The sequence below is a fragment of the Schistocerca cancellata genome, chromosome 2 (assembly GCF_023864275.1).
Source record: "Schistocerca cancellata isolate TAMUIC-IGC-003103 chromosome 2, iqSchCanc2.1, whole genome shotgun sequence".
NCBI lineage: Eukaryota > Metazoa > Arthropoda > Insecta > Orthoptera > Acrididae > Schistocerca > Schistocerca cancellata.
In genome coordinates, this window is record NC_064627.1 from 1127564806 (window position 1) to 1127582885 (window position 18080).

Sequence of the window (18080 nt, forward strand, 5' to 3'; positions counted from 1 at the left end):
CCAGAATACCAGGTCACAAATTTTTTCAAACCAAGTGCTAGTCTGGATCAGGTGACAGAGGATTTAGGTTCACTCTGTAAAGGATTTACCAGTGAAGACACCGTGGTTATTGTGGGAGGGCCAGGGAACAGCATCGACAGAGATCCTGGGTACAGTATAGAGTGTGACCTGGTAAAGATTGCGTCGGCATCGAGACACACCAATGTTGAATTTGTATCTGTCCTGAGACGCCATGACCAGCCTCATTTGAACTCTTCTGTTGGGAGAGTTAATTTGGAGTTGGAACGGCTGCTTGGGTCGGGTGCGGGGGCTCATATTGGTGTGGTTCCTGTTGATTCTCTCAGTAGGTGGGACTATACCAGGCACGGCCTACATCTCAACAGGAAAGGGAAGGGGAAACTGGCTGGGGTAATAGCAGGAAATTTAAGGGGGGGAGGCACTGCCATGAATGGTAAAATACCAGTGGTTACAGGTGTTGGAGCAGCACCTTTTTTAGGATAGGTAAGACAGAAAGATGTCAAGTTCTACGAGAGGTCAGGATTGAAACAAATCTTCAGTTTAGGAAAGAAAAACAGCACATTGGATCACCAATCACAGCTGTCAATTATAAATTTTCACCAATCACCATAAATTTTATCTCCACCAAGTTGTATCTCAGTCCTAGGTAATTGCATTGATGAATTAAAGTCACCCAACCCAGTTGACATAATCTGCCTCTCTGAACACCATGTGACCACTGGTATAGCAACTAGGCCTAAGCACAATGAGAAACTCAGACAGGAGAGTACTGCAAATGTTAGAATAAGGAAAGGTTCTCATAAAAGTATAAATAAAAATAATGTAAGTATATTTCATCAAAATATTGGGAGTTTAAAGAATAAAATAGATGAGCTTCTGGTTTGTTTAGAAGATTTAGAAGCTGAGGATGAAATAGATATACTATGCCTGTCTGAGCATCACATTGTTACTGATATGGATAAGGTAAATGTAAGTGGATATAAGCTCTCTGCACATGTAATGAGAGAAAATATGGAGAAAGGTGGAGTTGCCATATATGTCAAAAGTTATCATTGTGCAAAAAGTATAGAAACAAAAAAGTTTTGTGTAGAGAAACATATAGAAGCATGTGCCTGTGAGCTTAATTTAAATAAAGGCACATTTATAATTGTAACTGTATATTGGTCCCCATCAGGAAATTTTCATCTATTTCTGAAAAATTTGGACTCCTTGTTGTGCTATCTGTCAGACAGGGGGAAGCAAATTATTATTTGTGGGGACTTCAATGTAGATTCTATGAAAGAGGGTAATAGGAAAAATGACCTTGAAGTATTACTCGGTTCTTTCAATTTGACACCCGTTATTGATTTTCCTACTCGGGTGGTAAAGGATAGCAGCTCAGTGATAGATAACTTCTTTATAGACCAAGATAAGTTTAACCAGATAAATGCTCAGCCTGTTGAGAATGGTCTTTCTGATCATGGTGCACAGCTAGTTACAATATATGACATAGCTCCATTCAGCAATACGAAACAGTCCTCCAAAGTAGTACGTTCAGTCAACGATTTAACAATTGCAAATTTCAGGGAAAGCCTACAGCAGTTAGACTGGGATGAGGTGTACCGTGAACCTGATAAATATAATTTATTTCATGACATTTTTGTAAATGCATTTGAAAACTGCTTCCCCAAGAAAATAGTTAAATATACTCGTAAGAAACCTTGTAACAAACCATGGCTTACTAAGGGTATAAAAATATCTTGTAACCAGAAAAGGGAAATGTATCTGACAGCAAGAAAGAGTAGTGACCCAGAAACTATCAAACATTATAAAAACTACTGTGTTATATTAAGAAAAGTTATTAAAAAATCCAGAAGTATGTGTATCATGACTGAAATCAGCAACTCTGATAATAAAATTAAAACAATTTGGAATATTATTAAAAGGGAAACTGGTCAACCAAGAGCACAGGAAGACAGTATTACTATCAAATTGAATGAAAACTTTATGAACAAAAAATCAGAAGTTGAAAATATTTTTAATAATCATTTTCTAAATGTTGTGGATATAGTAGGATCCAGGTGTTCATTAAAAGATGCTAGGCTGTTAATGAAAGAGGCCATACCTATGCAATTTGATACAATTAAAATCTCACCCACTTCTCCCTCTGAAATTAGGAAAATAATAAACTTGCTTAAAAGCAAAAACTCACATGGAATTGATGGCATTTCCAGCAAAATACTAAAAGCATGTTCTCAACAGATAAGTAAGATTCTCAGCCACCTGTGTAATAGCTCTCTGGAACAGGGCATTTTCCCTGATAGACTGAAATATGCTATTGTTATACCTTTGCATAAAAAGGGGGATAGATCTGTTGTCAACAATTACCGTCCAATCTCCCTTCTAACAGCTTTATCCAAAATTTTTGAGAAAGCAATGTATTCAAGAGTAGCTTCACATATCTGTAACAATGAAGTACTAACAAAATGTCAGTTTGGTTTCCAGAAAGGTTTTTCAACAGAAAATGCCATATATGCTTTCACCAATCAAATTTTGAATGATCTGAATAACCGAACACCACCCATTGGGACTTTTTGTGATCTCTCAAAGGCTTTTGATTGTGTAAATCATGAAATTCTGCTAGACAAGCTCAAGTATTGTGGCATGAGTGGGACAGTGCACAAATAGTTTATCATACCTAACTGGAAGAGTGCAGAAAGTTGTAATAAGTAGTTCTCATAATATGCAAAGATCAGCACATTCCTCAAACTGGGGAACTATCAAGAATGGGGTTCTTTGTTGTTCTTAATATATATTAATGACTTGCCATTCTATATTCATGAAGAGGCAAAGTTAGTTCTCTTTGCTGATGATACAAGTATAGTAATCACACCTGACAAACAAGAATTAACTGATGAAATTGTCAATACTGTCTTTCAGAAAATTACTAAGTGGTTCCTTGTAAACGGACTCTCACTGAATTTTGATAAGACACAGTACATACAGTTCCGTACAGTGAATGGTATGATGCCATTAATAAATATAGACCTTAATCAGAAGCATATTGCTAAGGTAGAATATTCCAAATTTTTAGGTGTGTCCATTGATGAGAGATTAAATTGGAAGAAACACATTGATGATCTGCTGAAACGTTTGAGTTCAGCTACTTATGCAATAAGGGTCATTGCTAATTTTGGTGATAAACATCTTAGTAAATTAGCTTACTACGCCTATTTTCACTCGTTGCTTTCATATGGCATCATATTTTGGGGTAATTCATCACTGAGGAATAAAGTATTTATTGCACAAAAGCATGTAATCATAATAATAGCTGTAGTCCACCCAAGATCATCCTGCAGACATTTATTTAAGGATCTAGGGATATTCACAGTAGCTTCTCAGTATATATACTCTCTTATGAAATTTGTTATTAACAACCAAACCCAATTCAAAAATTAATAGCAGTGTGCATAACTACAATACTAGGAGAAAGGATGATCTTCACTATTCAAGATTAAATCTAACTTTGGCACAGAAAGGGGTGAATTATACTGGCACTTAAGTCTTTGGTCACTTACCAAATAGTATCAAAAGTCTGACAGATAACCAACAAGTATTTAAGAAGAAATTAAAAGAATTTCTGAATGACAACTCCTTCTAATCCATAGAGGAATTTTTAGATATAAATTAAAAATAAAAAAAATAAAAAAAATAAAAATAAAAAACACAAAAAAATGAAAGAGTTGTTATATTAACTTAAGTATGTTATTAAATTAACTTAATTATGTGATGTATTGGAAAATTTGACTTGTTCCACATCATTACGAAATATCGTATTCATGATCCATGGAACTAGTATTAATCTAATCTAATCTAACAGCAACATGCAAATGAGTTAAAAATAGCTTAACCAAAATAAACACCACCAGGACTGCAAATTATGAAAATGAGGGATTTCCTTTTTTTATTTTCAATCTTGAAACGTTGCTGATAAGGTAGTAACTATTTGAGTTTTGTTATCTTTATTGCAGAATTAAAATACAAGCTAATTACATATTCCATCTTATTAAGTATTAAGTAATGAATAGGAAATACACAAAATACATGTTTTAGAATACAGATGATTACATTATTGATACAAAACGTACAATTTATGTTTGAAACCTCTGCAGAGGAAGGAATTTACAGCTATGAACTGGATGTGACACCAGTTTAAGTAATTATACGTTGCAATGTTAAGCACCTATTGATTCAGTGAGAAAACCAAGCGGATCTCGTTGCGTCTTCTGTGTATAGGAGTACGTCGTCACGAACTTGCAATCATCGTCTCCAGAAGTTTTCATGGTCGCTCGAATCCGGTCTTTGCATCAGAGCGAAGACCATACGAGCGTCCAAGCAACGTATCGTTTCACCGCCACTGTGTGTCGCAGTAACTGACACAGGCCACGTGGCAGTATTCCAACCTAGGAATCTCTTCGTGGCCCGTCAAACCATTGAAGTTCTTCTAACGATCTATTGCCTGTGAAAGGTGTCCACCAATACTTGTCGCTTCACACCTTACTCTCTGAATCGCGTCACTTACGTGCTCTAGAAAAATTGATTGCTAAAACATACTACTAACAAAAATTTGAGTAACGTCATATAACTTGGTTTCCCTTTCGCATCTCAAAGCCTATAAGAGATGATACTTGTATCATGAGGCAGTTTCAAACGGCTACGATTATGAACAATACACTTTAGCATCATAAGACGATCTTGAAAAGAAGGATGTTAAAGACCCTATCAACAAAATAGATATGACCGATAAGTAAAACATTTATATCTTCAACAACAATAAAGGTTCAAATATAGCACCATATAAAGACGTAATACAATCTTAAAAATTTCTCTCGATACATTCTATCATTATCTGTAAGTAATAATGGGTTATACTTGTTAACGAATCTACATTTCGTTCTACATATGTGCTTTATCACTTTTCTACTTGGTTACTCCTTGAACGGAAGTAGAGATGACAATCAGAAATCGATTAATCTAATAGCTGGTAAACAGGCTTCTTCTCTGTACACATGGTGAAGAAATATCTCAGTATTTCGTATCTCAAGCAGATGCTCATTACAGGCAGCGCCGGATACGTGAATTATATGAAAGGTATGGATCTGATGTTGGCAAAATGTTCTCGAGACAAAGTCATTCTCTCAAAACAACTCAGATGTAAAAGTATCCAACTTCACATCTGAGAGCAGTCTGAGAGCAGTGATACTCCAGCAGCAGGTATGCAGTACACACGGTGAAAAAATATCTCAACAAATCATATCTCAAGCAGATGCTCATTACAGGCAGCGCCGGATACGTGAATTACATGAAAGGTATGGATCTGATGTTGGCAAAATGTTCTCGAGACAAAGTCATTCACTCAAAACAACTCAGATGTAAAAGGATCCATATCACATCTGAGAGCAGTGATACTTCACCAGCCGGTATGCAGTGACAGCTGGAAAGCGTAATCTGGAGTGTATGGGAAAGACGATGTCACCAGTAGCAGGAATTTCTACTTGTGAAACTAGGGCGTGCGAACCGCTCTCTGGCCTATTTGACGGCTGCGACGTCCATGCCCCAGAGCTTGTACCAGGGCAGCGTCATGCCGGCGCTGCCTTGTGACGCACCGCTCATTCTCTTGTGCGGCTGCTGGCTGTGCAGCTGCTGTTGCTGCTGTAGCTGCTGTTGCTGCTGCAGCTGTTGCTGCAGCTGCTGTTGCTGTTGGCCTCTCAGCTGGCGGGGCACCGGCGCCGGCTGCTGGGGCGGGGGGCGGCGGTGGTCCTCGACCACGATGCACGACTCGCTGTCCTCCTCCTCGTCCACCTCGGAGGGCGCCATCGAGTCGAGGTCCTCGTCCTCCGTCTGCACGGCCACCGCGGGCCGCTCCTCGGCCTCCGCCTTCTGCTGCTTCTTGTGCTGCTCCTGGTGGCCGTTCTCCCTCTTGGCCTCGGCGTCCAGCGCGGCCGGCACGTCGACCAGGGAGCGGTGCCTCCAGAGCGACATGCCTTCCAGGATGTCGCCCGGCTGTTCGGAACGGCGGAACTTCCACAGCGACTTGGTGCGCTTCACCGGGTAGCTGGGCTTGCGCGGGGGGGAGTCCCTGCCCAGCGTGGTCGACAGGTGGGGCAGGTGCGGCGTGGTGGCCGACGCCCCGGGGGATCCCCCCGCGGAGGTGCCGTTGACCAGGCCGTTGGTGTACTCGCGACGACGGGGTTCCGTGGTCGGCTTCCTGCCGCCGCTGCCGCCACCGCCGTTGGTGGGGCCGTTGGTGGCCGCTTGCTGGGCGTGTGTGCCGTTGGTAGTGGTAGACCAGCCACGTCCACCACTACCGCGCTGCTTGGCGGGCAGAGTAGAACACACTGGGGCGTTCACTGCAGTCACCGTCTTTTCGCTGCAAACAGTAAACTTCTCGTTAAAAATATGGCTTTCTTGAATCATGCCTACAGACAGGCAGCCACGTTAAACACGTGTGCGGATGAGGCATACAGCAGCAGACTTGGGTTGGGGGAGGCGTGATTAGTCATTACTACTATCCAGCTGGGAATCTTCAAATATTACAGGGTGAGTCACCTAACATTACCGCTGGATACATTTCGTGAACCACATCAAATACTGACGAATCGATTCCACAGACCGAACGTGAGGAGAAGGGCTAGTGTTATAGGTTAATACAAACCATAAAAAAATGCTCGGAAGTATGTTTTGTAAAACAAACCTACGTTTTGTAAATGAAACCCCATTAGTTTTGTTAGCACACCTGAACATATAAACAAATACGTAATCAGTGCCGTGTGTTTCATTGTAAAATGTTAATTACATCCGGAGATATTGTAACCTAAAGTTGACGCTTGAGTACCACTCCTCCGCTGTTCGATCGTGTGTATCGGAGAGCTCCGAATTACGTAGGGATCCAAAGGGAACGGTGATGGACCTTAGGTACAGAAGAGACTGGAACAGCCCATTACGTCCACATGTTAACACCTTTTGTTGATCTTTCTCACTGACACACATGTACATTACCATGAGGGTGTGAGGTACACGTTCGACGGGCGTTTCATAGGACGTGGAGGACGCATAAATCGGCCAGCCCGTTCTCCTGATCTTACACCTCTGGACTTCTTTCTATGGGGCACGTTAAAGGAGAATGTGTACCGTGATGTGCCTACAACCCCAGAGGATATGAAACAACGTATTGTGACAGCCTGCGGCGACATTACACCAGATGTACTGCGGCGTGTACGACATTCTTTACGCCAGAGATTGCAATTGTGTGCAGCAAATGATGGCCACCACATTGGACATCTATTGGCCTGACATGTCGGGACACACTCTATTCCACTCCGTAATTGAAAACGGAAACCACGTGTGTACGTGTACCTCAGACCTCATGGTAATGTACATGTACGTCAGTGAAAAACACCAATAAAGAGGTGTTAGCATGTGGACGTAATGTGCTGTTCCAGTCTCTTCTGTACCTAAGGTCCATCACCGTTCCCTTTGGATCCCTACGTAATTCGGTGCTCTCCAATACACACGATCGAACAGCGGAGGAGTGGTACTCAAGCGTCAACTTTAGGTTACAATATCTCCGGATGTAATTAACATTTTACAATGCAACAAACGGCACTGATTACGTATTTGTTTATATGTTCAGATGTGCTAACAAAACTAACGGGGTTCCATTTAAAAAACGTAGGTTTGTGTTAAAAAACATACTTCCGTGCATTTTTTTATGGTTTGTATTAACCAATTACACTAGCCCCTCTCCTCACGTTCGGTCTGTGGAATCGATTCGTCAGTATTTGATGTGGTTTACGAAATATATCCAGCGGTAACGTTAGGTGACTCACCCTGTATAAAATGCGCGTGTGTTTGTGTGTGTGTGTGTGTGTGTGTGTGTGTGTGTGTGTGTGTGTGTGTATGTATGTTTGACATCAGCTACTAGAGTGCTGGTTTGTTTTCAGCCAATCTTGATATACACACCCGTTATTCGCGGGGAATAACCCCTCTAATTGGGATGCGAGTGTGGGTGAAAACCATGACACAGGCACAGGAGAGAGAAATGCTTCAAATGGCTCTGAGCACTATGGGACTTCACTTCTGACGTCATCAGGCCCCTAGAACTTAGAACTACTTAAACCTAACTGACCTAAGGACATCACACACATCCATGCCCGAGGCAGGATTCGAACCTGCGACCGTAGCGGTCGCGCGGTTCCAGACTGTAGCGCCTAGAACCGCTCGGCCACTCCCACTGGCACAAGAGAGAGAAACATGGACTGTGGGGAAAATCGAAACAGAAGAAAATGGATGCATTTGAAATGCTGTTCTACAGACGACTGTTGAAAATTAGGTGAGCTGATAAGATAAAGAATAAAGTGGTTATCTGCAGCATTGGAGAGGGAAGGAATATGTTGAAAAACACTGACAAGGAGTAGGGGCAGAATGATACCACATCTGTTAGGACTTCAGGAAAAGACTTCCATGGTACTAGACGGAGCTGCAGGGGGCAAAAACTGTAGAAGAAGACAGAGACTGGAATAAATTCAGTAAATAGTTGAGAGCGCATGTTGGAAATGCTACTCTGAGATGAAGAGGTTAGCACAGGAGAGGAATTCGTGGCGGGCCGTATCAAACCAGTCAGAAGACCGATGACTTAAAAGAAAAGTAGAGAGAAGGATGAGATGGACGACAGAAAGTAGAGATGAGGAAATGGGCAGAGGAAGGAGGAGGAGGGGGAGAAGAACGAGGAGGAGGAGGAGGAGATGACAAAAGAGAGAGAGGCAGTGCAATGCTAAAAAGAGGATAAATGTTGACAAGAAATGAATCGTGTGTGCCTTATACCAAAATGCTTGGAAAATATCCCTGAAAAGTTCGCGAAATTTTGTCGGTGAGATTCGGATTCAACTCGTATATCAATTTCCAAACTCCACGACTGATTGTGGGATAATAAAGTGGTATGGAAACTAAGAGCCCGCGTTTTCAGCTAGGTGATCAACGAGGTTGAGCGCCATGTGGAAGAACCGATCTCCATTCTCGGTATTGTCGGGGGCTTTTCCGAGGTTGGATATGCACTCCACGTCATGAAGCCAGTTTACTTGATCGAATAGTAGCGGCAGCAGTTCCCGCAAAACCGACAACGTCCAGCAGGAAAGCGGCGTGTTGACGCCGCAGCTCTCCATATTGTATTCAATGGTGCCATCAGCAGAAAACGACATGGCGGTCGGTCGGTACCGGTGGGCCGCCAGGGCCTGTGGACGGAGGGCAAGGACCTCTAGAAAATGACAAGCCATCTTTATCACGGGGTATTGTTCTGGTGCCTTCCTGAGGCTCTGCGCAGGTGGTTGGGCTCGCAGTATGACTGTCTGCATGAAGTTTTCCATCCATCCAGAGGATGACAGCATCTGCTGCCAACAACGAATCCGACACGGTTCTTGAGTCCACAAGTAAAACCGGCAAACCAGAAGAAATCGAGCAAAGCGAGACAGAAAGGGAGAGACCCAAAAAAGGGAATAACAGAAGTACTGACTTCCTGAACGTTTGTTGAAACGGCGGAAAGAAACAGCACTCACCAAATATAGACGTTCGCACAGCCATATTTTGCAACGCTGTTTCAAAAATCGTAGTCGTGAGAGAAATACTTATTTTGCTGCGTACTTATTTCGATTTTATACAGCGTAAAATACTCAAAGTTGGAGGAGTTTCTTGATATTTCAGTTCTTAAAACAACTGTATGATAAAATACTTCTTTAATTTTTCGTTAAATGCTTTTCAAATGACGATTTTGTTTTAACTGGAAATTATACTGAAGTAGTGGTAGTCATTCTGGTCCCTCCGTTCATCACTGGGCGTTGCAGCTTTCACGGTGGCCGTGAGGGATTTTAAAAAATATTTTCATTAAGTTTCCATAAAATTTTCATGTGAAGTGTGTGACAACTGTAATTTATAAATTTTATAAAGTAAAATTACTGTTCTTCGTTGGAAATCACCACTGCTATGAAACCGGTGGGCGTTTAGAAAATACTGAGAACCGAGGAGTGGGCGGTAGGAATGAAAGGTTGACCGCCGCTGTGCTAAAGCAATGTATTAAGCAGTAGGCTACATTTTGGTAGGGGGGTGGGAGAGGTGGCATTAAAAAACTTCGACACAACAGAACTGACAACTCGATTCGCTCCAGCAAGTACGGTTACATAATCACGCATCAAACATGACGCTGGGCACAGGAAGTCGCCTCCCTATGACAACTCAAAATAGAATAGCACAACGAATACAGAACGAAGTTATTTGCTGGAGAGATAATCAAGTACTTAAAAAAATGACATCTGTTTAAGAGATTTTTACGACTCATACGGTGGTTTTTGGAGCTGAGACACGAAAGAATGCACTCTTAAGCCTGTTACAGCTTGTAGAGTTCATAAGCAGCCTTCATCAAGTTATTGTGTAAAAAGTTTTAAAACAGCGTTGCTTCCACTTTTTTACAAGGAAGAAAAAATGCCTCACAAGATAACTCCGCCCGAACAGGCCAAGGAGGCTCAACGGTACCAATGGGCCGCCGTGTCATCCTCAGCCCATAGTCGTCACTAATGCGGATGTGGAGGGTCATGTGGTCAGCACACCGCTCTTCCGGCCGTATGTCAATGTCCGAGACCGGAGCCGCTACTTCTCAATCAAGTACCTCCTCAGTTTTGCTTCCCAAGGTCTGAGTGCACCCCGCTTGCCAACAGCGATTGGCAGCCCGCATGGTCACCCATCGAAGTTCTAGCCCAGTCCGACACCGCTTAACTTCGATGATCTGACGGGAACCGGTGTTATCATTGCGGTAAGGCCGTCCGCACCTCACAAGATAAAGCAGAGGTATTAGTCATCATCATCATCATCATCATCATCATCATTTAAGACTGATTATGCCTTTCAGCGTTCAGTCTGGAGCATAGCCCCCCTTATACAGTTCCTCCATTATCCCGTATTCAGTGCTAACATTGGTGCCTCTTCTGATGTTAAACCTATTACTTCAAAATCATTCTTAACCGAAACCAGGTACCTTCTCCTCGGTCTGCCCCGACTCCTCCTACCCTCTACTGCTGAATCCATGAGTCTCATGGGTAACCTTGCTTCTCCCTTGCGTGTAACATGACCCCACCATCTAAGCCTGTTCGCCCTGACTGCTACATCTATAGAGTTCATTCCCAGTTTTTCTTTGATTTCCTCATTGTGGACACCCTCCTGCCATTGTTCCCATCTACTAGTACCTGAAATCATCCTAGCTACTTTCATATCCGTAACGTCAACCTTGTTGATAAGGTAACCTGAATCCACCCAGCTTTCGCTCTCATACAACAAAGTTGGTCGAAAGATTGAACGGTGCACAGATAACTTAGTCTTGGTACTGACTTCCTTCTTGCAGAAGAGAGTAGATCATAGCTGAGCGCTCACTGCATTAGCTTTGCTACACCTCGCTTCCAGTTCTTTCAGTATGTTGCCATCCTGTGAGAATATGCATCCTAAGTACTAGAAACCGTCCACCTGTTCTAACTTTGTTCCTCCTATTTGGCACTCAATTCGTTTCTATTTCTTTCCCACTGACATTACTTTCGTTTTGGAGATGCTAATCTTCATACCATAGTCATTACATTTCTGATCTAGCTCTGAAATATTACTTTGCAAACTTTCAATCGAATCTGCCATCACAACTAAGTCATCCGCATATGCAAGACTGCTTGTTTTGTGTTCACATATCTTAATCTCACCCAGCCAGTCTATTGTTTTCAACATATGATCCATAAATAATATGAACAACAGTGGAGACAGGTTGCAGCCTCAGAATAGTTTTTTTTTTTCATTTCCGTCTACGATCATAAACGGATTTTTTTTTCGTCTATGATGATAAAGCAACGGCCTTGCCGCGGTGGATACACCGGTTCCCATGAGACCACCGACATTAAGCGCTGTCGGGCATGGTCGGCACTTGGATGGGTGACCATCCAGGCCGCCATGCGCTGTTGCCATTTTTCGGGGTGCACTCAGCGTCGTGATGCCAATTGAGGAGCTACTCGGCCGAATAGTAGCGGCTTCGGTCAAGAATACCATCATAGCGACCGGGAGAGCGGTGTGCTGACCCCACGCCCCTCCTACCCGCATCCTCCACCGAGGATGACACGGCGGTCGGATGGTACCGGTAGGCCACTCGTGGCCTGAAGAAGGAGTGCTTCTACGATCATAAAATTATTAGGTCCTTAGTCCATCGGTTTCGGTTAGCAATGACTATTTTCAAAGCCTGTCCTAATATTATGATGCGACGATTCTAAGCTGATACGATACCACTATGACTCTATAATATTAGGACTAGTTTAAAACAGATCTGAAGATGGTCACGGCTGAGCGAAAACGGTAGTCTAAGGATCTAACAAATTTTTGAGCATATACGGAAGTAAAAGAAATTTAATCTACGTTTTATGGATCTCTGTTCCATTCGCGACTATGTCGCAGTTTGTGGGGATATTAGTTAACACCGCCGTGGATGAACAGTCGGCAGTCGACCTGTTAATGTATTTCCAAGTGTGGGACCCGTCAGTAAAGTTGTGTCCAAATTGGAAAGTATTTACTTTCTGCTGCAGTTATTTGTTATTAAGAATAAATAAATAAATACTGCTAAGTATGCCAGAATTGTGGATGCCACTGAAAGAAGTCTATTACCTCTGAATTTTTGTCAGAAAGTTAGTCCTCTACATTAGCAGTTAGTATTTATTTCTATTATTTAGTAAAAAAAAGACTGAATGTGAGAGCTGTAATTCATTACCTCAATAAAGGCAGCAAGCCGCACTATGACATCTGCAACACGTGCTTCCTGTATCAACCCATGCAGTTAGTAAAAGTATTAGCACAAATTAGCTGCTCACATACTACAACGTATAAGAGAATATCTCAAGTGTGCTCCTAGCCTGCGTACTGCACAAGACTGAAAAATCAATATGAACAAATAGCCGAGTGTTTAATGTCATCACGTCAAACACTGACGAACGATAAGTCACACACATAGCGTCATTATTTGTCACGAAACGAATACTCCTTAACCCAAGTTTCTGAGAACGAATAAAAGCAACTATGTCCATATTTCAATTTCATTAAAGTCATTTTATAGTAAATTAACAAGATGAGGTATTGAATCAGCGTCCTGATTCGGACCAAGATTTAGCCAATAGCAGCAATGACCGCCAAATTCTGTAAGATAAGATGACTTCAGAGGACAGCGCCCTTGACTTTTTCTTCTATAGATGTACGTCTAATTCGTTGTGTAAATTACTTTAGTTGATAGCAATGTTGAACTGATTGCTCAAATTAATAATCCATTCCAGAACTATAAATATTAATAATAAAAAAACAGAATTGAACGGTCACAGTTACGAAGACAGCAAGCATGAAATGAGGCCCAACACATACGTATCATTCATTATAAATTTACTTCAACACATCTGTAGCGAACTTTAATTTGTGTATAACAGTTGTTATACATTATCGGATTGTTATAAAAATCTCTAGCACTTAACATTAAAAAAATGGTGAACTGAAAGTGATTTTTTACTAAGAAAAGATGATTTATATGTGATCTATCGTCCCTCAAAGTGTGTTATTGTTTTCCTGAAATATAGTGAGGTAATCAACGCTCACTATCCTCTGTTGTAAGTAAACGTGTGAGACTGCAGTAGTTACGAACACGGGCCCAAAGCAATCGGCATTTCATTAGTTCCTCTTTTCGAGAACATTGTTTAGATAAACCAACCTCTTGTTCATTTCCATTTCACTTTTACACATTTATGCATCAGATAAGTTTTGATACCCTTTCCACATTTTTATGTTCTCAGTATCAGTATAAACTGGCAAAAACCACTAACACGTACCATTTACACCACAATCAAACGACTGGAGAAATGTCATTTTGGGTTCACAACAAATGTAGCAATACGTGATGCTAGACTTATCAGCACAATGTCATTTAGCAGATAGGTTGAAAAAACAATAACACACATTTATACCCCTCGTGGAAATTTTAAAAAATGCTTTTCACAATGTTGAATGGAATACACTAAAGGGATTTATGAAGCCATTAGTGGCGAAATACAGGGTGCGGAATGTTATCTACAACTTGTACAGAAACCAGAGCGAAATTATGAATGGAAGAGTAGCAAACGGAGAAGAAACAGCGTTATAGTATCTCTCATGTTACTTAACCTGTACACAATTCAAGCAGTAAATAACGCAGGGAATTGGAAATAGGATTGAAAGGTCAGGAAGCAGAAATAAAAATTTTAACGTTCGCTGATGGCATTGTAATTCTATGAGAAACAGTAAACGGAAGATCAGTTAAACGAAATGGAAAGTGGCTTAAAACCAGCTTTGAACTTCAATGAAAGTAAAACACGGGTAATAGAATGTCATTGAATTATGTCAGGGTATGATGCGATTAAAATAGTGTATGAAACGCAAAAAGTAGTACACATGGTTTGTTACTTGAGCAGCAAAGAAACTATTGACAGCAGAGGTAATGGGTATGAAATGAAGGCTGGCAGAGGCAAGAAAACATTATCCGAAAAACAGTAATTTTTTTAATATCTGATATAAATTGAAGTGGCAGAAGAGTACGATTGTGTCATTCAAGAATGGCGCGAGGGAAAATCGACTGCTGAATGACTGTGTATAAAATGCCTAAAGTACTATCTATTAGTGTCTGTAAACAGTTCCTGTTAATCATTTCTCTTAATCGAAAATAAGAAAACCAAGGAAAATTCACAAACAGTGTGACATACACTGATGGGTCAAAACATTATGACTACCTGTGTAACAGCTTATTGGTCTACGTTTGGAATTCAGTCCAGCAGCGGTTCTGCATGGAATGTATTCGACAAGTCTTTTGTAGGTTTCCAGACGTAGCATCGCACACTTACGCACATGGGATGCAATTCGCGGTAATTTATGGAAGTAAAGCTGGCTTACCGTAGCGTCCTAAATATGTTCCATAAGGCTCAGATGAGGCGAAATTTGTGGCCAAGACATGAACGTGAGTTCGATATAATGCTCTTCAAACCACCATAGAAGTATTCTGGCATTGTAACAATGCCATTTATCTAACTGTAAGCTGTCATCGGCGTCTGAGAGGAATGCATGTGGTCTGCAATGGTTCAGGTAGACCATTGCTATCATGATGTCTTCGGTTATTACCACAGGTCTTATGGAAGCCCAGATGAATGTCCTCCATAACAAAATACTGCCCCACCAACCTCCATCCATTGCGCGATGCTTGTTTGGAGCAGCGTTTTCCCTGGATAATGACACATCTAACACAACCATCGACCTTGTCTAACAAGAAATGTGATTCATCGGACGATATGGCACGTTTACTTACATCCACGGTTCAGTCTCAATAATTCTTTTCCAACTGTAATTGACAATGTCGTGGAGGCGACATTCGAACTTCTGAATGTTGCCTGCTGTGGAGAACCGTGTTTAACAACGTGTGCTGAACGGTTTGCTGCGTAACTCTTGGTCATGCACGCCCGTTGTACTCCGTCGTCAGCTCTATTCACATATCGCCAGCTATCCTTTTATTTTATAGAGCAGGCAAGCTCCTGAATTACATATCCCGTGACGAAGCATGGACATCCAACAACTTGTCACCCACTCACAGTTTCACTTTCCTGCTCACTAGTAGCACGCAAACAGCATTTCTGAGATGTTCATTCCTAGGCGTTGGACATAACAATCTACTCTTTGACAATATCTGTGGACTATTCGATTTTCAGTCCATATCGTCGCTAGAATGATTTCCCATTCATCTGTGCTCCACTTGTATGCTTCCACAAGCTTCGACAAGGTAACGGATTAACACAGTTCTTATACCGGTTTCGGTCACCAATGCCTATCTCCACATCTGCAGCAAAACATGGGAAAGAAATACACTCCTGGAAATGGAAAAAGGAACACATTGACACCCGTGTGTCACACCCACCATACTTGCTCCGGACACTGCGAGAGGGCTGTACAAGCAATGATCACACGCACGGCACAGCGGACACACCAGGAACCGCGGTGTTGGCCGTCGAATGGCGCTAGCTGCGCAGCATTTGTGCACCGCCGCTGTCAGTGTCAGCCAGTTTGCCGTGGCATACGGAGCTCCATCGCAGTCTTTAACACTGGTAGCATGCCGCGACAGCGTGGACGTGAACCGTATGTGCAGTTGACGGACTTTGAGCGAGGGCGTATAGTGGGCATGCGGGAGGCCGGGTGGACGTACTGCCGAATTGCTCAACACGTGGGGCGTGAGGTCTCCACAGTACGTCGATGTTGTCGCCAGTGGTCGGCGGAAGGTGCACGTGCCCGTCGACCTGGGACCGGACCGCAGCGACGCACGGATGCACGCCAAGACCGTAGGATCCTACGCAGTGCCGTAGGGGACCGCACCGCCACTTCCCAGCAAATCAGGGACACTGTTGCTCCTGGGGTATCGGCGAGGACCATTCGCAACCGTCTCCATGAAGCTGGGCTACGGTCCCGCACACCGTTAGGCCATCTTCCGCTCACGCCCCAACATCGTGCAGCCCGCCTCCAGTGGTGTCGCGATAGGCGTGAATGGAGGGACGAATGGAGACGTGTCGTCTTCAGCGATGAGAGTCGCTTCTGCCTTGGTGCCAATGATGGTCGTATGCGTGTTTGGCGCCGTGCAGGTGAGCGCCACAATCAGGACTGCATACGACCGAGGCACACAGGGCCAACACCCGGCATCATGGTGTGGGGAGCGATCTCCTACACTGGCCGTACACCACTGGTGATCGTCGAGGGGACACTGAATAGTGCACGGTACATCCAAACCGTCATCGAACCCATCGTTCTACCATTCCTAGACCGGCAAGGGAACTTGCTGTTCCAACAGGACAATGCACGTCCGCATGTATCCCGTGCCACCCAACGTGATCTAGAAGGTGTAAGTCAACTACCCTGGCCAGCAAGATCTCCGGATCTGTCCCCCATTGAGCATGTTTGGGACTGGATGAAGCGTCTTCTCACGCGGTCTGCGCGTCCAGCACAAACGCTGGTCCAACTGAGGCGCCAGGTGGAAATGGCATGGCAAGCCGTTCCACAGGACTACATCCAGCATGTCTACGATCGTCTCCATGGGAGAATAGCAGCCTGCATTGCTGCGAAAGGTGGATATACACTGTACTAGTGCCGACATTGTGCATGCTCTGTTGCCTGTGTCTATGTGCCTGTGGTTCTGTCAGTGTGATCATGTGATGTATCTGACCCCAGGAATGTGTCAATAAAGTTTCCCCTTCCTGGGACAATGAATTCACGGTGTTCTTATTTCAATTTCCAGGAGTGTATATCCCGTGATGAAGCATGGACATCCAACAACTTGTCACCCACTCATAGTTTCACGGTCACTCAACCACTTTCCTGCTCACTAGTAGCACGCAAACAGCATTTCTGAGATGTTCATTGCTAGGCGTTGGCCATAACAATCTACTCTTTGACAAAATCTGTGGACTATTCGATTTTCAGTCCATATCGTCGCTAGAATGATTTCCTATTCATCTGTGCTCCACTTGTATGCTTCCACAAGCTTCGACAATGTAGCGGATTAACACAGTTCTTAGACTACCGGTTTCGGGTCACCAGTGACTATCTCCACATGTGCAGCAAAACATGGGAAAGAAATACAACTATTAAACAGATCACACCTTAAAACAATAAAATATGCCAAATCGAAAAATTGTGGGAACATGCGCTTGAAAACATGAAGAGGCATACATTTTGATAACACGTCCGATTATAATAAAACCATCGTCACAGAATATACACAAAATACGCTTAGCATCGTCGCTCATACTTAAAATATGGTGTAAACTAGGACACAATGCCGACTGAGTCATATTGTCAACAGTATTACTGTTCATAACAAACGCAGTACAGTAGCCAAAACATGTGTTTGCACCGTAAGCTCTTTAGATGTCGCCACTGGAAGTCTGACTGTGACTGCGGGCTATTAAATATGT

The 18080-nt window shown here is 42.8% G+C and overlaps 1 protein-coding gene and 1 pseudogene across 1 annotated transcript in view; both read right to left on the minus strand.

Annotated features, from left to right (window-relative positions):
• Nucleotides 1-5341: 5341 nt before the first annotated feature.
• Nucleotides 5342-18080, minus strand: part of LOC126161268 (brain-specific angiogenesis inhibitor 1-associated protein 2-like) — a 627170-nt gene continuing 614431 nt past the window's right edge. Inside the window, exon 14 of the mRNA XM_049917007.1 lies at nucleotides 5342-6427. Within this exon, the coding sequence (XP_049772964.1) occupies nucleotides 5587-6427 (841 nt within the window). The 3' untranslated portion in view covers nucleotides 5342-5586. The remainder of the gene's footprint in view (nucleotides 6428-18080) is intronic.
• Nucleotides 10752-10869, minus strand: LOC126163415 (5S ribosomal RNA; annotated as a pseudogene).